The sequence below is a fragment of the Carcharhinus amblyrhynchos genome, unplaced genomic scaffold, assembly GCF_965287045.1.
Source record: "Carcharhinus amblyrhynchos unplaced genomic scaffold, sCarAmb.v2.hapA chromosome_157, whole genome shotgun sequence".
NCBI classification, from domain to species: Eukaryota; Metazoa; Chordata; class Chondrichthyes; order Carcharhiniformes; family Carcharhinidae; genus Carcharhinus; species Carcharhinus amblyrhynchos.
Window position 1 is genome coordinate 270,265 of NW_027649897.1, and position 27,503 is coordinate 297,767.

Here is a 27,503-nt window from a genome sequence, read left to right on the forward strand (position 1 = left end):
TGATAAGATGCCACACAAAAAATTTAACATAGAAGGTTCTTGCACATGAGATTAGGAGTAATTTATTACCTTTGATAGAGGAGCGGCTAACTAATTGAAACATAAGAACATAAGAAATAGGAGCAGGAGTAGGCCATCTAGCCCTTTGAGCCTGCCCCGCCATTCAATAAGATCATGGCTGATCTGTCGCGGCTCAGTTCCACTTTCCCGCTTTCTCCCCATAACCCTTAATCCCCTTGCCTACCAAAAACCTATCTACCCGCGTCTTAAATATATTTAGCGAGGCAGCCTCCACCACTTCAACGGGCAGAGAATTCCAGAGATTCACCACCCTTTGAGTGAAGAAGTTCCTCCTCAACTCTGTTCTAAACTGCACCCGCCTTATCTTGAGGCTGTGCCCTCTAGTCCTGCTATCCTTTCTGAGCAGGAAGAACCTTTCCACCTCTACCCTATCCATCCCATTCATCATCTTACACATCTCAATGAGATCTCCCCTCATCCTTCTAAACTCTAATGAGCACAGACCCAGTCTATTCAGCCTCTCCTCATAGCTCAACCCCCTCAACTCCAGTATCAGCCCAGTGAACCTCCTCTGCACTCCCCCCAAGGCCAAAATATCCTTGCACAAGTGCAGCGACCAAAACTGCACACAGTACTCCAGCTGCGGCCTCACCAGTGCCCTATACAGCCGCAGCAAGACCTCCCTGCTTTTATATTCTATCCCCCTCGCTATGAAGGCCAGCATCCCATTTGCCTTCCTGACCACCTGCTGCACCTGCAGGCTGGGTTTGGTAAGCAGAGAGTTAGGATAATTAGGAAAGTGAAGTTAAGGCCACAGGCAGATCAGACATAAGAGGTGAGACAGGATTGGGGGGCTGAATGGCCACATCTGCCTCATTTCTGTGTTTGTATTCAAACATAGTAATAGTCACAACAGAGACTTACACAGTAACACGGATACACACAGTCCCAGAACACAATAGACACACACACACTAACAAACACATCCACACACACATCAACATACACAAATATTTACACAAAGTCCAACAAGGGGCACACATGCGATGGGTCGGACTTGGGCTGCTGTTGAATGTTAAGCAGAATGTTGAATGTTAATGTTAACTCTCTGGTAAGCAGAGAGTTAGGATAATTGTGTCTTTTTCTGGTTGGCAAGATGTCACGAGTGGGGTGTCACAAGGTTCGATCCTTGGGTCCCAACTATTTGCAAGCTATATTAATGATCTGGATGCAGGGATAGTAGGTACCTTAACCAAATCTGCAGATTTCACTTAAATATGGTATAGTAAGTTGCGATAATGAAATAAAATGTTTACAAATAAATCTGGTTAGGTTAAGCGAATGGGGAAAAATTTGGCAGATGGAGTTTAACGAAGAAAAGTATAAGGTTAAGGCCTTCATTAATCGAGGGATTGAGTTTAGGAGTTGGGAGGTAATGCTGCAACTTTATAAGACTCTTGTCAGACCCCACTTGGAGTACTGTGCGCAGTTCTGGTCGCCTCACTACAAGAAGGATGTGGAAGCTATTGAGAGGGTGCAGAGGAGATTTACAAGGATGTTGCCTGGATTGGGAGGAATGCCTTATGAAGATAGGTTGAGGGAGCTAGGTCTCTTCTCCCTGGCGAGACGAAGGTTGAGAGGTGACCTGATAGAGGTTTATAAAATGTTGAGAGGAATAGATAGGGTGGATTCTCGGAGGCTATTTCCCAGGGCTGAAATGGTCGCTACAAGAGGACACAGGTTTAAGGTGCTGGAGAGCAAGTACAGAGGAGATGTTAGGGGTAAGTTTTTCACTCAGAGGGTGGTGAGTGAGTGGAATCGGCTGCCGTCAGTGGTGGTAGAGGTGAACTCGCTGGGGTCTTTTAAAAGACTTCTGGATGAGTATATGGGCTCCAATTGGATTGGGAGTTACAGATAGTTCTAAGGCTTGGTAGGTAGGGATATGATTGGCACAACTTGTGGGCCGAAGGGCCTGTTTGTGCTGTAGTTTTTCTATGTTCTATGTTATCCACTCTGGCAGGAAAAATACAAAGGCAAATTATTATCTAAATGAAGGGAAACTTCAGAGTGCTTTGGTGCCCAGGAATCTGGGTGTCCCTGTGATCGAATCACAGAAAATTAGTATGCAGGTACAGCAGGTAATATGGAAGGCAAATGGATTCTTGACAGAATAGAACAGAGAAGTAGTGAACTGTTTCTGTTACTGTACAAATCATTATTGACACCACAGTTAGAATATTATGTACAGTTTTAGTCCCCTTACTTTGGGGAGTTTTATTGGAGGTGGTTCAGAGGTTCACTAGATTGATTCCAGAAATAAGGGATTTGATGAATGAAGAGAGATTGGGCAGTTCACTCCTATACTCACTGGAGTTCAGGAAAATGAGAGGAGGTCTAATTGAGGTGTACAAGATGAGGGGGGGAGGAATTGGCAGTATAAATGTGGAGAGGATGTTTTCTCTTGTGGAGTAATCAAGAACAAGAGGTCATTGTTTTAGGATAAGGGGTTGCACATTTAACTCAGATGAGGAGAAACTACTTCTCTTAACAGGTCATGGGTCTGTAGAGTGCAGTGGATACTGGGACATTGAGTAAATTTAAAGAGGAGATAGATTTTTAATTAGTAATGGGTTGAAGGGTTTTGGAGAATGGGCAGGAAAGTGGAGTTGAGGCCAAGATGAGATCAGTTGTGAGCTTATTGAATGGTGGAGCAGGCTCGAGGGGCTGACTTCTCATAATTTTTATGATTGTTATGATTGTGTTTGTGGTACTGTGTATAGCATGTTTATATTTGTGTACGTGTGTCTGTGTATGCATTGTGTCTGTACGTGAGTGAGTACTTGTGTGTGGGTCTGTGTGTTCATGGTACTTTGTGTAAATATTTGCATATGTTGATGTGTGTGTGGATGTGTTTGTTAGTGTGTGTGTATGTGTTGTGTTCTGAGACTGTGTGTACCTGTGTCACTGTGTGAGTCTCTGTTGCGACTATTACGATGTTTGAATACAAACACACAAATGAGGCAGATGTGGCCATTCAGCCCCTCAATCCTGTCCCACCTCTTATGTCTGATCTGCCTGTGGCCTTAAGTCTACTTTCCTGCCAACACCCGATAATCTTTGACAGCCTTGTTCATCAGGAATCTAATTCAGCATTTAATATATTTAACCACCCTGTCTCCACCACTCTCCGGGCAAAGAGTTCCACAGATTCACCACCCTTGGACAGGAAGAAATTTCTCCTCAATTTTCTCTTACTTGGGACAGAGGGAGCCCTCATGTTTAAACAATGTTCCCTCGTTCCAGCGTCTCCCATAACGGGAAACATTCTCTCAGCGTCTAGTCGAGTCGCCTCAGGGTCTGATATATTTCAATAAGTGAGTGTGAGTCTGTGAGATGTGGGTATGTCGGCTGCTCCTGATTTACTGCCCATCCCTAATTGCCCTTAAACTGAGTGTCTCACTCGGTCATTTAAGGATCACATTGCTGTGACTCTGGAGTCAGATGTAGACCAGACCGGGTGAAGATGGAAGGTTTCCTTCCCTAAAGGGCAGCAGTAAACCAAAAGGTCAATGATAGTTCCTTGATCACCATTCTGAGACTGGCTTTGTATTCCAGATTCATTCATTGAATTTAAATTTCACAAGCTGCCAGAGTGGGATTCGGACCTGAGTTCCCAGAGCATTACCCTGGCCTCTAGATAACTAACCCAGTGACAATACTGCTTCCCCCACCTTTTGTCCAACTATCTCTTTATCTGCATCTCTCTCTCACTCTGTCCTTCACTCTCTCTCTCACTTTGTCTCACACAATCTCTCACTCTCTAACCCATTCTTTGTCACTCTCTCTCTCTCTTTCCCGCTCTTTCTGTCCCTGTCTTTCTTTCTCTCCCTCCATTCCTCTCTCTCACTCTTTGCCCCTCTGTCCCTCTCTCTCTCTGTCACTCTCTCTCCCTTTCTGTCGCTCCCTGTCACTCTCTCTCTCTCTCACTCTCTCTGCCTCTCTGTCCCTCTCTCTCCCTTTCTATGTCAATGTCTCTCTACCTCTCTGTCACTCATTCTCCCTGTCACTCTCTGTCTCACTTCTCTCACTCTGTCACCCACTCTCCCTTTCTGTCACCCCCTTTCTGTCACTCACTCTCGTCACTCACTCTCTGTCTCTCTCACTCTCTGTCTCTCTCACTTTCTGTCTCTCACTCACTCTCTGTGTCTCTCACTCTGTCTCTCACTCTGTCTCTCTTTCTGTCTGTCTCTCTCTCACTCTCTGTCTCTCTCACTCTTTCTCTCACTTTCTGTCTCTCTCTCACTCACTGTCTCTCTCACTCTGTCTCTTTTTGTCTCTCTCCCTCTTTCTCTCTCACTGTGTCTCTCACTCTGTCTGTCTGTCTCTCTCTGTCTCTCTCTCACTCTCTCTCTGTCTCTCTCACTCTCTCTCGCTGTCTCTGTCTTTCTGTCTCTCACTCTGTCTCTCACTCGTTGTCTATCTCTCTCTCTTTTTGTCTCTATCCCTCTTTCTCTCTCACTCTGTGTGTCTCACTCTGTGTGTCTCTCTCTCTCACTGTCTCTCTCTCTCTCTGTCTTTCTCTCTCTGTCTCTCTCCAGCTCTGTAATAAATATATTTTTGAATCCACTCTTGTCCCACAGGCCTCTTTAGCTGAAACAGATAAGATCACTCTGGAGGTGGCAAAGCTCCTTAAGGATGATTTTCTGCAGCAGAACGGACACTCTCCCTATGACAGGTGGGTGGGGGGTGAGGAGGAAGGGGAGGTGGGTGGGGGGTGAGGAGGAGGGGCAAGTGAGTGGTGTAGGGATGTTTGGGCAAAGGAAGCGAGAGTGGGAGGGGTCAAAGGGATTCTCCGAAGCCCCTATTCCAAGTGATACCCCTTTGGACAATCCAACATGGACAGGCACATAGACATTGCGAGGTCCCCACACTCCTCCTGTGAGGTGGGTGAGCTGCTGGCCTCCGGTTTACCTTGGTGGAGGGAGCGATGCCTCCTTGAGTCAGAATCATTGCCCCTACATCTGAGCGGAACCCAACCCCCTTCCGATTACCAGGAACTCAGAGTGAGGGGTGGGGAAACCCAAAAATTGGGGGGGGTGGTGTTGGCTGTAGCTCAATTCTTCCTGTGGGATCCTGCTGTGCAGAGGGAGTGACATCGGCGCCTCCTGGAGGGGTAATGACGTGGCAGTTACCTAACACAGTGTGGTCTCCTTCCTGTGTCCAGTGCTCACGGGTAGGCTCGCCCTCACAAACCACCCTCCCCCATCATTTTCTCTCTCTCTCTCTCTCGTCCCTTGTTTACAGGTTTTGCCCCTTCTATAAGACGGTGGGGATCTTGCAGAACATCATTGGTTTCTACGAACTGGCCCGACACGCAGTGGAGACCACGGCACACTCTGAGAGTCGCATCACCTGGGCGAATATCCGGGAGAACCTGGGAGACGTTCTGTACAAGCTCAGCTCTATGAAGTTCAAGGTGAGTGTGCAGTAGGCCCTCTTTCCCCAACCCACCAACTGCTCAGACCCTCAGGTGAGATAGCCTTGGGTGGAATGATGACACAGTGGTTAGCACTGCTGCCTCACAGCGCCAGGGATCTGGCTTCAATTCCAGCCTCAGGTCACCACCGTCTGTGTGGAGTTTGCACATTCTCCCCGTGTCTGCGTGGGTTTCCTCCGGATGCTCTGGTTTCCTCCCACAGTCCAGAGATGTGCAGGTTAGGTGCATTGGCCACGCTCAATTGTCCCTTAATGTCAGGGAGACTAGCAGGGGTTGTGGACATAAGGCCTGGATGGGATTGTTGTTGGTACAAGTTCAATGGGCTGAATGGCCTCCTTCTGTAGGAGTTTATGATTCTATGAACCTCACTGAGCCACCTGATTACCAGGATCTGTGTTAACCCTGCAGGGTATAAATATGAGGGGGAAGAGAGTCTTTCTCTCTCTCTGTGACTCCATCTGTACCATTATCTCTGTTTGTCTGTCTCTCTCTACATTTCTGAGTATCTCTCATTCACTCTGTCTCTCACTCCATATCTATCCAACTTTAAGAACATAAGAACCAGGAGCAGGAGTCGGCCATCTGGCCCCTCGAGCCTGCTCCGCCACTCAATAAGATCGTGGCTGATCTTTTTGTGGACTCAGCTCCACTTACCCTCCCGCTCACCATAACCCTTCATTCCTTTACTGTTCAAAAATGTATCTATCCTTGCCTTAAAAACATGCAGTGAGGTAGCCTCAACTGCTTCACTGGGCAGGGAATTCCACAGATTCACAACCCTTTATGTGAAGAGGTTCCTCCTCAACTCAGTCCTAAATCTGCTCCCTCTTATTTTGAGGCCATGCTCCCTCGTTCGAATTTCACCCACCAGTGGGAATAACTTCCCTGCTTCTATCTCATCCGTTCCCTTCATAATTTTACATGTTTCTATAAGATCTCCCCTCATTCTTCTGAATTCCAATGAGTTTAGCCTCAGTCTACTCAGTCTCTCCTCATAAGCCAACCCTCAACTCCGGAATCAACCTAGTGAATCTCCTCTGTACCCCCTCCAGAGCCGGTATATCTTTTTTCACGTAAGGAGACCAAAACTGTACACAGTACTCCAGGTGTGGCCTCACCAGCACCTTATACAACTGCAACATAACCTCACAGTTTTTAAACTCCATCCCTCTTGCAATGAAGGACAAAATTCCATTTGCCTCCTTAATTACCTGCTGCACTTGCAAACCAACTCCTTGTGATTCTTACACAAGGACACCCAGATCCCTCTGCATGCTGCAATTTTTTTACCATTTAAATAATGGTCCAGTGAGAGTAAATAATAGTTCCTTTCTATCACTCTCTCTCTCCCCCCCATCTATCCCTACGAGTGTCTCTTTGTCTCAATCTGGGCACAGTGGTTAGCACTGCTGCCTCACAGTGCCAGGGACCCGGGTTCAATCCCTGGCTTGGGTAACTGTCTGTGCAGACTCTGCATGTTCTCCCCATGTCTGTGTGGGTTTCCTCCAGTGAGGTGCATTGGCCGTGCTAAATTCTCCCTCAGTGTGCCCAAACAAGTGCCGGAGTGTGACCACAAGGGGATTTTCACAGTAACTTCATTGCAGTGTTAATGTAAGACGACTTGTGACACTAATAAATGAATTTTAAAAAAATGTTGAATGGCGAAGCAGATTTGAGGGGATGAATGACTTACTTCTGCTGCACTCTTTCTACTGCTCTCCTTCCCCCTCTCGGTTTTACTCTCTCTCTTTCTCATTCCCTCTCTTATTCCTCACCAGGATCCAGTCAAGGACGGTGAGGCGAAGATAAGGGCAGACTATGCTCAGCTCCACGATGAGATGCAAAATGCGTTCCGCAATCTGGAGGATTGAGTGAGGACTGGGCGGCTGATCGGCCACGGGAGGCGGCACCCCAACAGTGGGAAAGGGATCAGAGTCTTGCAAACACCTCACCCCCTCCAAACATTAAATAAAACAAATACTTCCAAATACAACAACTGCTCGCTGGCATTTTGTTTTAAATATTGCAGGTTCGTGGGGAGAGGTGGGTGAGAGGGTTAATCCCCCCTCCGATAGGGGAACAGACTGCCCGGTGTGTGTCAATGGGGGAGAGGTGGGTGAGAGGGTTAATCCCCCCCTCCGATAGGGGAACAGACTGCCCGGTGTGTGTCAATGGGGGAGAGGTGGGTGAGAGGGTTAATCCCCCCTCCGATAGGGGAACAGACTGCCCGGTGTGTGTCAATGGGGGAGAGGTGGGTGAGAGGGTTAATCCCCCCTCCGATAGGGGAACAGACTGCCCGGTGTGTGTCAATGGGGGAGAGGTGGGTGAGAGGGTTAACCAGTCTCGGTGCTTTACACAGGCTTCTGTTGTTCTGTTACTCCATCCAAATGTCAGGATTAGAGTTGATTTGAAAAGAAACTGGATATCTCCTAATGATACAGGAATCCAAGCAGTTCCAATCCGCGCTTGTTGACATGGTTTCCATATTTTGAAAAGCTGCATTCAAAATCTCCAGTCAGTGCAACTCGGTCCTGGTGCCTGCGGAGTTCCAGTGAGTGGGGCGGACAGTGGGGGTGGGGGTGTGTGCTTTCCGCAGTTACCAGTCTTTCTCTCTCTGTCCCACTCTCCCTCCGCCTCCGTCTTTCTTGATACCTGGCCAACTAATAACGCAGAGCAGATCCTGGCTGTGTTCTGTTTAATTCCTTGGCACTCTCACTCCTATTGTATCACTGGACGCACCAGGGCGTGCACGGATCAACAGAGGCTCAGTGTACCAACAGGTAGGGAAGTAAGGACGAAATCATTTCATTTTTCCAGTTTCTGTTTCTCTCCCTGTCTCCCAGTGCCTTGCTCTGCCTCTCTGTCTGCCTCTTTATTTGTGCCTCTAGCTATGTGCTGCTGTCTCTGAGTGTCCACTTTTCTCTCGCTCTCTGTCTCTCATTCATTGTCACTCTCTGTCCACAACTCTGTCTCTGCTACTCTCTCATTCTCGCTGTACACCTCACTCTCTCCTACTTGCCCCACTCTCCCTGGGCCTCACACTCAGTTTGACTCTGTACATCTCCCCCACTCTCTGTGTATCTCCCCCACTCTCAGTACATCTCCCCACTCTCTCCACCTCTCCCACTCTCTTTGTCTCTCTCCACTTCTCCCCACTCTTTCTCTCTTCCTCTCCCCACCTCTCCTTGATCTCTCTCCACCTCTCCCCACTCTCTCTCTCTTCACCTCTCAGCTCTTTCTCTCTCTCCCCACCTCTCTCCGCTCTCTCTCCACCTCTCCCCACTCGCTCTCTCTCCACCTCTCCCCACTCGCTCTCTCTCCACCTCTCCCTGCTCTCTCTCTCCAACTCTCCTCGCTCTCTCTCTCTCTCCAACTCTCCTCGCTCTCTCTCTCTCCAACTCTCCCCGCTCTCTCTCTCTCTCCAACTCTCCCCGCTCTCTCTCTCTCTCCAACTCTCCCCGCTCTCTCTCTCTCTCCAACTCTCCCCGCTCTCTCTCTCTCTCTCCAACTCTCCCCACTCTTTCTTTCTCTCTCTCCACCTCTCCCCGCTCTTTCTCTTTCTCTCTCTCTCCACGTCTTCCTGCTCTCCATCCCTGTTTTCTTTCTCTCTACCTCTCCCTGGCCTCTCTCTCTCTCCACCTCTCTCCGCTCCCTGTCTCTCCATTTCTTCCTGCTCTCTCTCCCCACCTCTTCCCACCCCCTGTCTCTCCATTTCTTCCTGCTGTGTCTCCCTCCACCTCTTCCCGCTCTCTCACTCTCCACCTCTTCCTGAGCTCTCTCTTCACCTCTTCCTGCTCTTTCTCTCCACCTCTTCCCGCGCTCTCGCTCTCCACGTTTCCCCACACACTCTCCACTCTTCCCGCTCTCTTTCTGCTCCTCACTGTGCTCTGATTTTCTACCCCAACGTGGTCTCACTCCAACCTTCCTTCTGCTCTCAATCTGCCTCTACCCACCCTCCCTCTGGCCCTTCCTGTTCACTGTCTCCTCCTCCCAACTCCCTCTGTCCCTCCGCACTCTCCCTCTCTCTGCCTCTTCCTGCTCTCCCCCTCCACTTCCTGCTCTCTCTCCTTTCCTCTCTCTCTGCTCCTCCCATATCTCCGCACCTTCCTGCTCTCTCTTCTCTCCACCCCCCCCCACCTCTTTTTCTCCACCCTTCCTCTCTCTCTCCTTCTTCCTCACCCCACTTTGCTTTCGCTGCCCCTCTCCGGTCTGTAATGTCTTCAAGGAGAACAATGAGGTTGGCCTCTTGGGAGTATGAGCTCCTTGATTGAGGTTGGAGTTGCCTGGCCAGTCAGGGAGTCTCACCTGTATATAGATATGGGAATGTCGGGTCTTCTGGCACTTTGGGTTCTGACTGTGTACCAGGAGCAGTCTGAGTAGAATAGAGATTGTAAATAAAGGGAATCTGGTGAAGGAGTACCGCCTCAGAAGAGCTATTCCAGTGGTGAGGAGGAAAATGAGTGACCCAAAGGTACTTGCTCACGAACAGCCGGTTACACACTGGGGATAAGCCATTTTCAGGCATCATGCCTCTGTTTGGGAAATTAGACTGTGTTGTGGGCGACTGGGCCCAATATGTGGAGGGCATGCGATACTTTTTTAGGGCTGATGAGATTGTGGCAGATAGAACATAGAACATTACAGCGCAGAACAGGCCCTTCGGCCCACGATGTTGCGCCGACCAGTTAAAAAACACTGACCCACTAATCTAAACCAATCCCTTTTTGTCCATAAACCTATCCACGGATCTCTTAAACGCCCCCAAACTTGGCGCATCTACAACTGCAGCAGGCAGGGCATTCCAATCCCTCACCACCCTCTGGGTAAAGAACCTACCCCTGACATCCGTCCTATAACTACCCCCCCTTAATTTAAAGCCGTGCCCCCTCGTGCTAGCTTTCTCCATCCGAGGAAAAAGGCTATCACTATCCACCCTATCTAAACCTCTAATCATCTTATATGTTTCAATAAGATCCCCTCTTAGCCGCCTTCTTTCTAACGAAAACAACCCCAAATCCCTCAGTCTCTCCTCATAGGACCTCCCCTCCATACCAGGCAACATCCTGGTAAACCTCCTCTGCACCCTCTCCAATGCCTCCACATCTTTCTTATAATGTGGGGACCAGAACTGCACACAATACTCCAAGTGCGGCCGCACCAGAGTTGTGTACAGTTGCAACATAACGCTGCGACTCCTAAATTCAATCCCCCTACCAATAAACGCCAAGACACCGTATGCCTTCCTAACAACCTTATCTACTTGATTCCCAACTTTCAGGGATCTATGTACACATACACCTAGATCCCTCTGTTCATCCACACTATTCAAAGTCCTACCGTTAGCCCTATACTCGACACATCTGTTATTCCTACCAAAGTGAATTACCTCACACTTCTCCGCATTAAACTCCATCCGCCACCTCTCGGCCCAGCTCTGCAACCTGTCTAAGTCTCCCTGCAAACTATGACACCCTTCCTCACAATCTACCACACCTCCAACTTTGGTGTCATCAGCAAATTTACTAATCCACCCAACTATACCCTCATCCAGATCATTTATAAAAATTACAAACAGCAGTGGCCCCAAAACAGATCCCTGAGGCACACCACTCGTAACCGAACTCCATGACGAATACTTTCCATCAACAAAAAGCAGGGGCTCATTCCTCTGACCACTTGTGGACTGTTTGGCGTTTGCCATTATTCGCAGCTTAACTTTCCCGGAGGCACCTGATATCAAAACCTTCCAGGAATTGGCGGACCTAATATGACCCTCATCCTCAGGAGGTACTGTTTTACTCAGCGCTCCGGGAGACAGGGGAGTCTGTTATGGGTCTCCGAACAAGATTGAGATGTCTGGCGGGTTCGGGGTGATGCTCAATGAGATGCTAAGAGACAGATTGGTATGCCGGATACTTAATGTAACTATCCAAAAACAACTGGTGGCTGAAGCCCAACTGGACTGCAAACAGGTGCTACAGCTTTGGAAAATGCAGCAAGTGGGGCAGATGAGTTGCAAGGTACCCTGCCACACTACAGTTCTAAAGCAAGGCCAAGCTTTGACCAGACAGTTCTTTCGGAATCCCACCCAGCAAGGCACTGTAGTTGTTGCTGACATGCAGAGTCAGAGCTACAAAGTAAGCTTTCAAGACCTGGATTTTGGAAAACAAGACGTAGGCCAGTATCTGGGAGAGTGCGTACACAGGAAGGTTCACCTACATCTGACGAGGAACGATTAAACTGCACAGCAATGTGTAAATCGGACCCAGTTCAGATAATCGTAAGATTCAATGGATGGCCAGTATTAATGAAGGTTGATACGGGTGCGGCCATATCGGTGGTCGGAGAGTCAGTGTCCAGTAAAATTCACGCTGGATTTTAATCAAACATCAGCCAGACTGAGGACTTATCTCAGGGGAACCTCTGAGAGTTGTGGGTATAACTTTTGTCCCTATCTCTTACGAAAGGCAACTGGTTAGGTTACCGTTAATGGTAGTGAAAGTCTCAGGCCTGATTCTAATGGGGTGAAACTGGTTGAGGGAAATCCACCTGGATTCGGTGAACATCTCCCAGTTAGGAAATAGTCGCTTGAATGAAGTTCTGCTCAAATACCCGGAGGTTTTCCGAGAAGGGCTAAGAACCATAAAAGGAGCCAAAGTGACATTACACATCAACCAGGATACAGTCCTGCAATTTTACAAGGCCCGCCCGCTACTGTTTTCTCGAAGGGGAGAAGCTGAAACAGAAATTAGAAGATTGGAATGAGAAGGTATTATAAAACTTGCCCAGTTTGTGGAATGGGCAACACTGGTGGTGCCTATAATGAAGCCATATGGTTCAGTCCGTCTTTGCGAGGACTTTAAACAAACAATAAACTGCTATTCACAACAGGACAAATACCCGATTCCCTGGATCAAAGATTTATTTGCAAAGCTGGCAATGGGGACTCTCATTCTCAAAATTAGATGTGAGTCATGCTTATTTCCAGTTACACCTGGATGAAGAGTCACAGAAATATTCCATAATCAATGATCTAGGGGGCCTTTATCAATACACAAGGTTAACTTTTCAGGTATCGTCAGCCTGCTTGATTTTTCCAGAGAACAACAGAGAATATATTAATAAGGTTTATCCCAAGTGGCCATTTACCCACTCCGCTCTCTCTCTCTCTGCCCTCCCCGCACTCTCTCTCTCTCTTTCCACCTTCCCCACACTCTCTCTGTCCGCCCTCCCTGCGCTTCCTGCTCTTTTTCTCTGCCCCTCCCTGTTCTCTCTTCACTCCTTTCTCTCTCTTCTCCACTCTATCCCTCCTCTTCTCCCTGCTCTTTCTCTACACCTCCCTGCTCATCACTCCCCACTCTGCCCGTCCCCACACTCTCCACCTCTCATTGCTCTCTCTCTGCCCCCTCCCTGCTTTTTCTCTCTACACCTTCCCACTCTCTCTCTGCCCTTACCGCCCTCTCTCTCCACCCCTTTCCACTCGCTCATTCCATTCCTCTGTTCTCTCCCCCACTCTCCCATCTCACAACCCCTCCCTATCTACTTTCTCTCCACCCCATCCCAATCTCTCCAACGCTCACCGTTCTATCTGCATTCCATCCACTCTATCTGCCCTCCCCCACTCTCTCTGCCTCCCCATCACTATCCCTGCCTCCTCACCACGCTCTCTCTCTATCTGCCTCTCCACATGCCTCAAATTCTCTTGGCCTCTCCCCAGTTTCTCTCTGACTCTCTCCTGTTATCTGTGAGTATGTCTCTCTCTCCCTGTTTCTCAACCTCTGTGTGAGTGTGTGTGTGTGAGTGTGTGTGTGTATATATCTCAATCTGAGTGTGTGTGTGTCTCAATCTGAATGTGTGTGTGTGTGTGTATGTTTGTATGTGTATGTCTCTCAATCTGAGTGTGTGTGTGTGTGTATCTCAATCTGAGTGTGTGTGTGTGTATCTCAATCTGAGTGTGTGTGTGTGTATCTCAATCTGAGTGTGCATGTATGTGTGTATCTCAATCTGAGCATGCGTGTGTGTGCGTGTGTGTGTGTGTATGTCAATCTGAGTGTGTGTGTGTGTGTATATCTCAATCTGAGTGTGTGTGTGCGTATGTGTGTCTGTGTATCTCAATCTGAGTGTGTGTGTGTGTGTATCTCAATCTGAGTGTGCGTGTGTGTGTATCTCAATCTGAGTGTGTGTGTGTGTATCTCAATCTGAGTGTGCATGTATGTGTGTATCTCAATCTGAGCATGCGTGTGTGTGCGTGTGTGTGTGTATCTCAATCTGAGTGTGTGTGTGTGTGTATATCTCAATCTGAGTGTGTGTGTGCGTATGTGTGTCTGTGTATCTCAATCTGAGTGTGTGTGTGTGTGTATCTCAATCTGAGTGTGTGTGTGTGTGTATCTCAATCTGAGTGTGCGTGTGTGTGTATCTCAATCTGAGTGTGTGTGTGTGTATCTCAATCTGAGTGTGTGTCTGTGTGTATCACAATCTGAGTGTGTGTGTGTATCTCAATCTGAGTGTGTGTGTGTGCATGTGTATGTATCTCAATCTGAGTGAGTGTGTGTATCTCAATCTGAGTCTGCGTGTGTGTGTGTGTGTATAACAATCTGAGTGTGTGCGTGTATGCATCTCAATCTGAGTGTGTGTGTGTGACTCAATCTGAGTGTGTGCGTGGATGTATCTCAATCTGAGTGTGCATGTGTGTGTATCTCAATCTGAGTGTGTGTGTGTGTGTGTGTATCTCAATCTGAGTGTGTGTGTGCGTGTGTGTATCTCAATCTGAGTGTGCATGTGTGAGTGTAACTCAATCTGAGTGTGTGTGTGTATCTCAATCTGAGCGTGCGTGTGTGTGTATCTCAATCTGAGTGTGTGTGTGTGTGTGACTCAATCTGAGTGTGTGTGCGTGTATGTATCTCAATCTGAGTGTACATGTGTGAGTGTATCTCAATCTGAGTGTGTGTGTGTGTATATCTCAATCTGAGTGTGTGTGTGCGTGTGTGTATCTCAATCTGAGTGTGCATGTGTGAGTGTAACTCAATCTGAGTATGTGCGTGTGTGTGTGTATCTCAATCTAAGTGTGCGTGTATGTGTGTATCTCAATCTGAGTGTGTGTGTGCATCTCAATCTGAGTGTGCGTGTATGTGTGTATCTCAATCTGAGTGTGTGTGTGTATCTCAATCTGAGTGTGCGTGTGTGTGTGTATCTCAATCTGAGTGTGTGTGTGTGTGACTCAATCTGAGTGTGTGTGTGTATCTCAATCTGAGTGTGTGTGTGACTCAATCTGAGTGTGTGTGCGTGTATGTGTGTGTATCTCAATCAGAGTGTGTATGTGCGTGTGTGTATCTCAATCTGAGTGTGCGTGTGTGAGTGTATCTCAATCTGAGTGTGTGTGTGTATCTCAATCTGAGTGTGTGTGTGTATCTCAATCTGAGTGTGCGTGTGTGTGTATCTCAATCTGAGTGTGTGTGTGTGTGTGTCTCAATCTGAGTGTGTGCGTGTGTGTGTCTCAATCTGACTGTGTGTGTGTGTATCTCAATCTGAGTGTGCGTGTGTGTGTATCGCAATCTGAGTGTGTCTGTGTGTCTCCATCGGAGTGTGTGTGCGTGTATGTGTGTGTGTCTCAATCTGAGTGTGTGTGTATATCTCAATCTGGGTGTGTGTGTGTGTGTCTCCATCTGAGTGTGTGTGTGTATCTCAATCTGAGTGTGTGTGTGTGCACGTGTGTGTGTGTATCCCAATCTGTGTGTGTGTGTGTCTCAATCTGAGTATGTGTGTCTCTGTATCTCAATCTGAGCGTGTGTGTGTGTGTGCGCGCGTGTGTGTGTATCAATCTGTGTATGTGTGTGTGTGTATCTCAATCTGAGTGTGTGTGTGTGTCTCTCAATCTGAGTGTGTGTGTGTATCTCAATCTGAGTGAGTGAGTGTATCTCAATCTGAGTATGTGTGTGTGTGTATATCTCAATCTGAGTGTGTGTGCATTTGTGTGTGTGCATCTCAATCTGAGTGTGCGTGTGTGTGTGTATCTCAATCTGCATGTGCGTGTGTATGTGTATCTGAATCTGAGTGTGTGTGTGTGTGTGTATCTCAATCTGTATGTGTGTGTATCTCAATCTGAGTGTGTGTGTATCTCAAACTGAGTGTGTGTGTGTGTGTGTGTGTGTCTCAACCTGAGTGTGTGTGTGTATATCAATATGAGTGTGTGTGTGTATGTCAATCTGAGTGTGTGTGTGTATCTCAATCTGAGTGTGCATGTGTGTGTGTACCTCAATCCGAGTATGTGTGTGTGTGTGTCTTAATCTGAGTGTCCATGTGTGTGTGTGTATCTCAATCTGAGTGTGTGTGTGTATATCAATATGAGTGTTTGTGTGTGTGTGTGTGTATCTCAATCTGAGTGTGTGAGTGTATCTCAATCTGAGTGTGTGTGTGTATATCAATATGAGTGTTTGTGTGTGTGTGTGTATCTCAATCTGAGTGTGCGTGTGTATCTCAATCTGAGTGTGTGTGTGTGTATCTCAATCTGAGTGTGCGTGTGTATCTCAATCTGATTGTGTCTGTGTGTGTATCTAATCTGAGTGTGCGGGTATGTGTGTATCTCAATCTGAGTGTGTGTGTGTGTGTGTGTATCTCAATCTGAGTGTTTGTGTGTGGGTCTGAGTGTGCGTGTGTATGTAAGTCAATCTGAGTGTGTGTGTCTCAACCTGAGTGTGTGTGCGTGTATATGTGTGTATCTCAATCTGAGTGTGCGTGTGTGTGTGTATCTCAATCTGAGTGTGCATGTGTATGTGTAACTTAATCTGAGTGTGTGCATGTGTGTGTGTATCTCAATCTGAGTGTGTGTGTGCGTGTATCTCAATCTGAGTGTGCGTGTGTATCTCAATCTGAGTGTGTGTGTGTGTATCTCAACCTGAGTATGTGTGTGTATCTCAATCTGAGTGTGTGTGTGTGTATCACAATCTGAGTGTGTGTTTGTGTATCTCAATCTGAGTGTGTGTGTGTGAGTGTATCTCAATCTGAGTGTGTGTTTGTGTGTATCTCAATCTGAGTGTGTGTGCGCGTGTGTATCTCAATCTGAGTGTGTATGTGTGCGTGTGTGTGTGTGTATCTCAATCTGAATGTGTGTGTGTCTCAATCTGAGTATGTGTGTGTTTGTATCTCAATCTGTGTGTGTGTGTGCGCGCCTGTGTGTGTCTCAATCTGAGCATGTGTGTGTGTGTATCTCAGTCTGAGCGTGTGCGTGTATCTCAATCTGAGTGTGCGTGTGTGTATCTCAATCTGAGCGTGTGTGAGTGTATCTCAATCTGAGTATGTGTGAGTGTGTATATCTCAATCTGAGTGTGTGTGTGTATCTCAATCTGAGTGTGTGTGTGTATATCAATATGAGTGTGTGTGTGTATGTCAATCTGAGTGTGTGTGTGTATCTCAATCTGAGTGTGTGTGCGTGTGTGTCTCAACTTGAGTGTGTGTGTGTATATCAATATGAGTGTGTGTGTATGTCAAGCTGAGTGTGTGTATGTATCTCAATCTGAGTGTGTGTGTGTATCTCAATCTGAGTGTGCATGCGTGTGTGTACCTCAATCCGAGTATGTGCGTGTGTGTGTATCTCAATCTGAGTGTGTGTGTGTATCTCAATCTGAGTGTGTGTGTGCGTGTATCTCAATCTGAGCGTGTGTGTGTATCTCAATCTGAGTGTGTGTGTGTGTATCTCAATCTGAGTGTGTTTGTGTATATCTCAATCTGAGTGTGTGTGTATATCTCAATCTGAGTGTGCGTGTGTGTGTATCTCAATCTGAGTGTGTGTGTGTGTCTCAATCTGAGTGTGTGCGTGTGTGTATGTGTATGTATCTCAAACTGAGTGTGGGTGTGTGTGTATCTCAATCTGAGTGTGTGTGTGCGTGTGTGTATCTCAATTTGAGTGTGTGTGTGCTCGTTTGTATCTCAATCTGAGTTTGCATTTGTGTGAGTATCTCAATCTGAGTGTGTGTGTGTGTGTATCTCAATCTGAGTGTGCGTGTGTGTGTGTATCTCAATCTGAGTGTGTGTGCGTGTGTATCTCAAACTGAGTTTGTGTGTGTGTATCTCAATCTGAGTGTATGTGTGTGTATCTCAATCTGAGTGTGCGTGTGTGTGTGTGTATCTCAATCTGAGTGTGCGCGTGTGTGTGTATCTCAATCTGAGTGTGTGTGTATATCTCAATCTGAGTGTGCGTGTGTGTGTCTCAATCTGAGTGGGTGCGTGTGTGTATGTGTATGTATCTCAACCAGAGTGTGGGTGTGTGTGTATCTCAATCTGAGTGTGTGTGTGCGTGTGTGTATCTCAATTTGAGTGTGTGTTTGTCTCAATCTGAGTGTGTGTGCGAGTATGTGTGTGTATCTCAATCTGAGTGTGTGTGTGCTTGTTTGTATCTCAATCTGAGTTTGCATTTGTGTGAGTATCTCAATCTGAGTGTGTGTGTGTATCTCAATCTGAGTGTGTGTGTGTGTGTGTATCTCAATCTGAGTGTGTGTGCGTGTGTATCTCAAACTGTGTTTGTGTGTGTGTATCTCAATCTGAGTTTGTGTGTGTGTATCTCAATCTGAGTGTGCATGTGTGTGTGTATCTCAATCTGAGTGTGTGTGTATGTATCTCAATCTGGGTGTGTGTGTGTGTGTGTCTCAATCTGAGTGTGTGTGTGTGCATCTCAATCTGAGTGTGTGTTTGTATCTGAATCTGAGTGTGCACATGTGTGTGTATCTCAATCTGAGAGTGTGTGTATCTCATTCTGAGTGTGTGTGTGTATCTCAATCTGAGTGTGCATGTGTGTGTGTATCTCAATCTGCGTGTGTGTGTATGTGTGTGTATCTCAACCTGAGAATGTGTTTGTGTGTATCTCAACCTGAGTGTGTGTGTGCGTGTGTGTATCTCAATCTGAGTGTGAGTGTGTGTGTGCGTGTGTGTATCTCAATCTGAGTGGGTGTGTGTGTGCGTCCCAATCTGAGTGTGTGTGCATGTATGTTCATGTATCTCAACCTGAGTGTGTATGTGCGTGTGTGTGTCTCAATCTGAGTGTGCATTTGTGTGTGTATCTCAGTCTGAGTGTGTATGTGAATCTCAATCTGAGTGTGCATGTGTGTGTGTATCTCAATCTGAGTGTGTGTGCGTGTGTGTGTCTCAAACTGAGTGTGTGTCTGTGTATCTCAATCTGAGTGTGCGTGTGTGTGTGTGTCTCAATCTGAGTGTGTGTGTGCGTATCGCAATCTGACTGTGCATGTGTTTGTGTATCTCAATCTGAGTGTGCATGTGTGTGTATATCTTAATCTGACTGTGTGTGTGTATCTCAATCTGAGTGTGTGTGTGTGCGTATCTCAATCTGAGTGTGTGTGTGTGTCTCAATCTGATTGTGCGTGTGTGTCTTTATCTCAATCTGAGTGTGCATGTGTGTGTGTATCTCAATCTGAGTGTGCGTGTGTGTGTGTATCTCAATCTGAGTGTGCGTGTGTGTGTGTATCTCAATCTGAGTGTGCGTGTATGTGTGTATCTCAATCTGAGTCTGTGTGTGTGTGTATCTCAATCTGAGTGTGCATGTGTGTGTGTATCTCAGTCTGAGTGTGTGTCTGTGTATCTCAATCTGAGTGTGCGTGTGTGTGTGTCTCAATCTGAGTGTGTGTGTGTGATTCTCAATCTGAGTGTGCATGTGTTTGTGTATCTCAATCTGAGTGTGCATGTGTGTGTATACCTTAATCTGACTGTGTGTGTGTATCTCAATCTGAGTGTGCACGTGTGTGTGTATCTCAATCTGAGTGTGTGTGTGCGTGTGTGTGTGTATCTCAATCTGAGTGTGTGTGTGTGTATCTCAATCTGAGTGTGTGTGTGTGTATCTCAATCTGAGAATGTGTGTGTATCTCAATCTGAGTGTGTGTGTGTGTGTGTGTATCTCAATCTGAGTGTGTGTGTATCTCAATCTGAGTGTGTGTGTATCTCAATCTGAGTGTGTGTGTGTGTGTGTGTATCTCAATCTGAGCGTGTGTGTGTGTGTGTGTACCTCAATCTGAGTGCGCGTGTGTGTGTGTGTATCTCAATCTGAGTGTGCATGTGTGTGTGTATCTCAATCTGAGTGTGCGTGTGTGTCTGTATCTCAATCTGAGTGTGCGTGTATGTGTGTATCTCAATCTGAGTGTGTGTGTGTGTGTATCTCAATCTGAGAATGTGTGTGTATCTCAATCTGAGAGTGTGTGTGTGTGTGTGTGTGTATCTCAATCTGAGTGTGTGTGTATCTCAATCTGAGTGTTTGTGTATCTCAATCTGAGTGTGTGTGTGTATCTCAATCTGAGCGTGCGTGTGTGTGTGTACCTCAATCTGAGTGTGTGTGTGTGTGTGTGTGTCTCAATCTGAGTGTGCATGAGTGTGTGTGTATCTCAATCTGAGTGTGCGTGTGTGTCTGTATCTCAATCTGAGTGTGCGTGTATGTGTGTATCTCAATCTGAGTGTGTGTGTGTATCTCAATCTGAGAATGTGTGTGTATCTCAATCTGAGTGTGTGTGTGTGTGTGTGTATCTCAATCTGAGTGTGTGTGTATCTCAATCTGAGTGTTTGTGTATCTCAATCTGAGTGTGTGTGTGTGTGTGTGTGTGTATCTCAATCTGAGTGTGTGTGTATCTCAATCTGAGCACGCGTGTGTGTGTATCTCAATCTGAGTGTGCGTATCTCAATCTGAGTGTGCGTGTATGTGTGTATCTCAATCTGAGTGTGTGTGCGTGTGTGTGCATCTCAATCTGAGTGTGTGTGTGCGTATCTCAATCTGACTGTGCATGTGTTTGTGTATCTCAATCTGAGTGTGCATGTGTGTGTATATCTTAATCTGACTGTGTGTGTGTATCTCAATCTGAGTGTGTGTGTGTGCGTATCTCAATCTGAGTGTGTGTGTGTGTCTCAATCTGATTGTGCGTGTGTGTCTTTATCTCAATCTGAGTGTGCATGTGTGTGTGTATCTCAATCTGAGTGTGCGTGTGTGTGTGTATCTCAATCTGAGTGTGCGTGTGTGTGTGTATCTCAATCTGAGTGTGCGTGTATGTGTGTATCTCAATCTGAGTCTGTGTGTGTGTGTATCTCAATCTGAGTGTGCATGTGTGTGTGTATCTCAATCTGAGTGTGTGTGTGCGTGTGTGTGTGTATCTCAATCTGAGTGTGTGTGTGTGTATCTCAATCTGAGTGTGTGTGTGTGTATCTCAATCTGAGAATGTGTGTGTATCTCAATCTGAGTGTGTGTGTGTGTGTGTGTATCTCAATCTGAGTGTGTGTGTATCTCAATCTGAGTGTTTGTGTATCTCAATCTGAGTGTGTGTGTGTGTGTGTGTATCTCAATCTGAGCGTGCGTGTGTGTGTGTACCTCAATCTGAGTGCGCGTGTGTGTGTGTGTATCTCAATCTGAGTGTGCATGTGTGTGTGTATCTCAATCTGAGTGTGCGTGTGTGTCTGTATCTCAATCTGAGTGTGCGTGTATGTGTGTATCTCAATCTGAGTGTGTGTGTGTGTGTATCTCAATCTGAGAATGTGTGTGTATCTCAATCTGAGAGTGTGTGTGTGTGTGTGTGTGTATCTCAATCTGAGTGTGTGTGTATCTCAATCTGAGTGTGTGTGTATCTCAATCTGAGTGTGTGTGCGTGTGTGTGCATCTCAATCTGAGTGTGTGTGTGTGTATCTCAATCTGAGTGTGCATGTGTGTGTGTATCTCAATCTGAGTGCTTTTGTGTGTGTATCTGAATCTGAGTCTGTGTGTGTATCTCAATCTGAGTGTGCATGTGTGCGTATCTCAATCTGAGTGTGTGTGTGTGTACCTCAATCTGAGTCTGCGTGTGTGTGTGTGTATCTCAATCTGAGTGTGCCTGTGTGTGTATCTCAATCTGAGTGTGCATGTGTGTGTGTATCTCAATCTGAGTGCTTTTGTGTGTGTATCTGAATCTGAGTCTGTGTGTGTATCTCAATCTGAGTGTGCATGTGTGCGTATCTCAATCTGAGTGTGTGTGTGTGTGTACCTCAATCTGAGTCTGCGTGTGTGTGTGTGTATCTCAATCTGAGTGTGCGTGTGTGTGTATCTCAATCTGAGTGTGTGTGTGTGTACCTCAATCTGAGTCTGCGTGTGTGTGTGTATCTCAATCTGAGTGTGCGTGTGTGTGTATCTCAATCTGAGTGTGCGTGTGTGTGCGTATCTCAATCTGAGTGTGCGTGTATGTGTGTATCTCAATCTGAGGGTGTGTGTGTGTGTGTCTCAATCTGAGTGTGAGTGTATCTCAATCTGAGTGTGTGTGTATCTCAATCTGAGTGTGTGTGTGTGTGTGTGTGTATCTCAATCTGCGTGTGCGTGTGTGTGTATGTATATCTCAATCTGAGTGTGTGTGTGTATCTCAATCTGAGTGTGCGTGTGTGTGTATCTCAATCTGAGTGTGCCTGTGTGTGTATCTCAATCTGAGTATGTGTGTATATCAATCTGAGTGTGTGTGTATGTGTTTGTGTATCTCAATCTGAGCGTGTGTGTATGTGTATCTCAATCGGAGCGTGCGTGTGTGTATCTCAATCTGATTGTGTGTCTGTATGTGTGTGTATCTCAACCTGAGTGTGTGTGCATGTTTATCTCAATCTGAGTGTGTGCGTGTGTGTGTCTATCTCAATCTGAGTGTGTGGGTGTGTGTGTGTGTGTGTGTGTATCTGAGTCTGAGTGTGCGTGTGTATGTATGTCAATCTGAGTGTGTGTGTCTCAATCTCAGTGTGTGCGTGTGTGTATCTGAATCTGAGTGTGCATGTGTGTTTGTATCTCAATCTGAGTGTGTGTGTGTATCTCAATCTGAGTGTGTGTGTGTATCTCAAACTGAGAGTGTGTGTATCCCATTCTGAGTGTGTGTGTGTATCTCAATCTGAGTGTGTGTGCATGTGTGTGTATCTCAACCTGAGAGTGTGTTTGAGTGTATCTCAATCTGAGTGTGTGTGTGCGTGTGTGTATCTCAATCTGAGTGGGTGTGTGTGTGCGTCCCAATCTGAGTGTGTGTGCATGTATGTTCATGTATCTCAACCTGAGTGTGTATGTGCGTGTGTGTGTCTCAATCTGAGTGTGCATGTGTGTGTGTATCTCAGTCTGAGTGTGTATGTGAATCTCAATTTGAGTGTGCGTGTGTGTGTGTATCTCAATCTGAGTGTGTGTGCGTGTGTGTGTCTCAAACTGAGTGTGTGTGTGTGTATCTCAATCTGAGTGTGCATGTGTGTGTGTATCTCAGTCTGAGTGTGTGTCTGTGTATCTCAATCTGAGTGTGCGTGTGTGTGTGTCTCAATCTGAGTGTGTGTGTGCGTATCTCAATCTGACTGTGCATGTGTTTGTGTATCTCAATCTGAGTGTGCATGTGTGTGTATATCTTAATCTGACTGTGTGTGTGTATCTCAATCTGAGTGTGTGTGTGTGCGTATCTCAATCTGAGTGTGTGTGTGTGTATCTCAATCTGATTGTGCGTGTGTGTCTTTATCTCAATCTGAGTGTGCATGTGTGTGTGTATCTCAATCTGAGTGTCTGTGTCTATCTCAATCTGAGTGTGTGTGTGTGTATCTCAATCTGAGTGTGCGTGTGTGTGTATCTCAGTCTGAGTGTGTATGTGAATCTCAATCTGAGTGTGCATGTGTGTGTGTATCTCAATCTGAGTGTGTGTGCGTGTGTGTGTCTCAAACTGAGTGTGTGTCTGTGTATCTCAATCTGAGTGTGTGTGTGTGTGTCTCAATCTGAGTGTGTGTGTGCGTATCTCAATCTGACTGTGCATGTGTTTGTGTATCTCAATCTGAGTGTGCATGTGTGTGTATATCTTAATCTGACTGTGTGTGTGTATCTCAATCTGAGTGTGTGTGTGTGCGTATCTCAATCTGAGTGTGTGTGTGTGTCTCAATCTGATTGTGCGTGTGTGTCTTTATCTCAATCTGAGTGTGCATGTGTGTGTGTATCTCAATCTGAGTGTGCGTGTCTGTGTGTATCTCAATCTGAGTGTGCGTGTATGTGTGTATCTCAATCTGAGTGTGTGTGTGCTTGTTTGTATCTCAATCTGAGTTTGCATTTGTGTGAGTATCTCAATCTGAGTGTGTGTGTGTGTGTATCTCAATCTGAGTGTGCGTGTGTGTGTGTCTCAATCTGAGTGTGTGTGTGTGTATCTCAATCTGAGTGTGCATGTGTTTGTGTATCTCAATCTGAGTGTGCATGTGTGTGTATACCTTAATCTGACTGTGTGTGTGTATCTCAATCTGAGTGTGCACGTGTGTGTGTATCTCAATCTGAGTGTGTGTGTGCGTGTGTGTGTGTATCTCAATCTGAGTGTGTGTGTGTGTATCTCAATCTGAGTGTGTGTGTGTATCTCAATCTCAGTGTGTGTGTGTATCTCAATCTGAGTGTGCATGTGTATGTGTATCTCAATCTGAGTGTGTGCATGTGCATGTGTATCTCAATCTGAGTGTGCATGTGTGTGTGTATCTCAATCTGAGTGTGTGTGTTCATGTCTCAATCTGAGTGTGTGTGTGCATGTATCTCAATCTGAGTGTGCGTGTGTGTGTGTATCTCAATCTGAGTGTGTGTGTGTATCTCAATCTGAGTGTGCAAGTGTGTTTGTATCTCAATCTGAGTGTGTGTGTGCGTGTATCTCAATCTGAGCGTGTGTGTGTATCTCAATCTGAGTGTGAGTGTGTGTGTGTATCTCAATCTGAGAGTGTGTGTATCTCATTCTGAGTGAGTGTGTGTATCTCAATCTGAGTGTGCGTGTGTGTGTGTATCTCAATCTGAGTGTGTGTGTGTATGTGTGTGTCTCTCAACCTGAGAGTGTATTTGTGTGTATCTCAATCTGAGTGTGTGTGTGCATGTGTGTATCTCAGTCTGAGTGTGTGTGTGTGTCCCAATCTGAGTGTGTGTGCGTGTATGTGCATGTATCTCAATCTGAGTGTGTATATGCGTGTGTGTATCTCAATCTGAGTGTGCATGTGTGTGTGTATCTCAATCTGAGTGTGTGTGCGTGTGTATCTCAAACTGAGTGTGTGTGTGTGTATCTCAATCTGAGTGTGCGTGTGTGTGTGTGTGTGTGTATCTCAACCTGAGTGTGCATGTGGGTGTATCTCAATCTGAGTGTGTGTGCGTGTGTATCTCAAACTGTGTGTGTGTGTGTATCTCAATCTGAGTGTGCGTGTGTGTGTGTATCTCAATGTGAGTGCGCGCGTGTGATTGTCTCAATCTGTGTGTGTGTGTGTCTCAATCTGAGTGTTCGTGTGTGTGTGTGTATCTCAATCTGAGTGTGTGTGTGTATCTCAATCTGAGTGTGCATGTGTGTGTGTATCTCAATCTGAGTCTGTGTGTTCATGTCTCAATCTGAGTGTGTGTGCGCATGTATCTCAATCTGAGTGTGCGTGTATGTGTGTATCTCAATCTGAGTGTGCAAGTGTGTTTGTATCTCAGTCTGAGTGTGTGTGTGCGTGTATCTCAATCTGAGTGTGAGTGTTGTGTGTATCTCAATCTGAGAGTGTGTGTATCTCAATCTGAGTTTGCGTGTGTGTGTGTATCTCAATCTGAGTGTGTGTGTGTATGTGGGTGTATCTCAACGTGGGAGTGTGTTTGTGTGTATCTCAATCTGAGTGTGTGTGTGCATGTGTGTATCTCAGTCTGAGTGTGTGTGTGTGTCTGTGTGTGTGTGTGTCCCAATCTGAGTGTGTGTGCGTGTATGTGCATGTATCTCAATCTGAGTGTGTATATGCGTGTGTGTATCTCAATCTGAGTGTGCATGTGTGTGTGTATCTCAATCTGAGTCTGTGTTCGTGTGTATCTCAAACTGTGTGTGTGTGTGTATCTCAATCTGAGTGTGCGTGTGTGAGTGTCTCAATCTGAGTGTGTGTGTGTATCACAATCTGAGTGTGTGTGTGTGTGTATCTCAATGTGAGTGTGTATGCGTGTATGTCAATCTGAGTGTGCATGTGTGTGTATCTCAATGTGAGCGTGCGTGTGTGTGTATCTCAATCTGAGTGTGTGTGTGTATCTCTCTCTCAATATGAGTGTGAGTGTATCTCAATCTGAGTGTGTGTGTGTGTATCCCAATCTGAGTGTGCGTGTGTGAGTGTCTCAATCTGAGTGTGTGTGTGTATCACAATCTGAGTGTGTGTGTGTGTATCTCAATCTGAGTGTGTGTGTGTGTATCTCAATCTGAGTGTGCATGTGTGTGTGTATCTCAGTCTGAGTGTGTGTGTGAATCTCAATCTGAGTGTGCAAGTGTTTGTGTATCTCAATCTGAGTGTGTGTGCGTGTGTCTCAATCTGAGTGTGCATGTGTGTGTGTATCTCAGTCTGAGTGTGTGTCTGTGTATCTCAATCTGAGTATGCGTGTGTCTCAATCTGAGTGTGTGTATGTGTATCTCAATCTGAGTGTGCGTGTATGTGTGTATCTCAATCTGAGTGTGTGTGTGTCTCAATCTGAGTGTGTGTGCGTGTACGTCTATCTGAGTGTGCATGTGTGTGTATCTCAATCTGAGCGTGTGTGTGTGTGTATCTCAATCTGAGTGTGCGTGTGTGTGTATCTCAATCTGAGTGTGCGGGTATGTGTGTATCTCAATCTGAGTGTGTGTGTGTATCACAATCTGAGTTTGTGTGTGTATCTCAATCTGAGTGTGTGTGTGTGTCTCTCTCTCAATCTGAGTGTGAGTGTATCTCAATCTGAGTGTGTGTTTGTATATCTCAATCCGAGTGTGTGTGTGTGTATCTCAATCTATGTGTGTGTGTGTGTATCACAATCTGAGTTTGCATGTGTGTGTGTATCTCAATCTGAATGTGTGTGTGTGTGTATCTCAATGTGAGTGTGTATGCGTGTATGTCAATCTGAGTGTGCATGTGTGTGTATCTCAATGTGAGCGTGCGTGTGTGTGTATCTCAATCTGAGTGTGTGTGTGTATCTCTCTCTCAATCTGAGTGTGAGTGTATCTCAATCTGAGTGTGTGTGCGTGTATCTCAATCTGAGTGTGTGTGTGTATATCTCAATGTAAGTGTGTGTGTGTGTGTGTTTCTCAATCTGAGTTAGCATGTGTGTGTGTATCTCAGTCTGAGTGTGTGTGTGTGTATCTCAATCTGAGTGTGCGTGTGTGTGTATCTCAATCTGAGTGTGCGTGTGTGTGCGTATCTCAATCTGAGTGTGCGTGTATGTGTGTATCTCAATCTGAGTGTGTGTGTGTGTGTGTGTGTATCTCAATCTGAGTGTGAGTGTATCTCAATCTGAGTGTGTGTTTGTGTATCTTAATCTGACTGTGTGTGTATCTCAATCTGAGTGTGTGTGTTTGTGTGTGTGTGTGTATCTCAATCTGAGTTTGCATGTGTGTGTGTATCTCAGTCTGAGTGTGTGTGTATCTCAATCTGAGTGTGCGTGTGTGTGTATCTCAGTCTGAGTGTGCGTGTGTGTGCGTATCTCAATCTGAGTGTGCGTGTATGTGTGTATCTCAATCTGAGTGTGTGTGTGCGTATCTCAATCTGAGTATGTGTGTGTATCTCAATCTGAGTGTGTGTGTGTATCTCAATCTGAGTGTGTGTGTATCTCAATCTGAGTGTGTGTTTGTGTATCTCAATCTGAGTGTCCGTGTGTGTGCATCTCAATCTGAGTGTGTGTGTGTCTCACTCTCAGTGTGTGTGTGTATGTGTGTGTATCTCTATCTGAGCGTGCGTGTGTGTGTATCTCAATCTGAGTGTGCATGTGTATGTGTAGCTCAATCTGAGCGTGTGCATGTGTGTGTGTATCTCAATCTGAGTGTGTGTGTGCATCTCAATCTGAGTGTGTGTGCGTATCTCAATCTGAGTGTGCGTGTGTGTGTGTTTGTGTGTATCTAAATCTGAGTGTGTGTGTGTATATCAATCTGAGTGTGTGTGTGTGTATCTCAATCTGAGTGTGCGGGTACGTGTGTATCTCAATCTGAGTGTGTGTGTGTGTGTGTATCTCAATCTGAGTGTGTGTTTGTGTACCTCAATCTGAGTGTGCATCTGTGTG

General features: G+C 46.1%; 2 protein-coding genes across 2 annotated transcripts in view; both read left to right on the forward strand.

The window, feature by feature from the left end:
* The window catches only part of LOC145338736 (V-type proton ATPase catalytic subunit A-like), a 50,626-nt gene extending 43,112 nt beyond the window's left edge, over positions 1-7,514 (forward strand). The window contains exons 12-14 of the mRNA XM_080183126.1: positions 4,662-4,756; positions 5,326-5,497; positions 7,297-7,514. Coding sequence (XP_080039252.1) covers positions 4,662-4,756; positions 5,326-5,497; positions 7,297-7,389 — 360 coding nt within the window. The 3' untranslated portion in view covers positions 7,390-7,514. The remainder of the gene's footprint in view (positions 1-4,661; positions 4,757-5,325; positions 5,498-7,296) is intronic.
* Positions 7,515-8,120: 606 nt separating this feature from the next.
* The window catches only part of LOC145338738 (V-set domain containing T-cell activation inhibitor 1-like), a gene marked incomplete at its 3' end in the record, with an annotated part of 90,180 nt that continues 70,797 nt past the window's right edge, over positions 8,121-27,503 (forward strand). Inside the window, exon 1 of the mRNA XM_080183128.1 lies at positions 8,121-8,298. The remainder of the gene's footprint in view (positions 8,299-27,503) is intronic.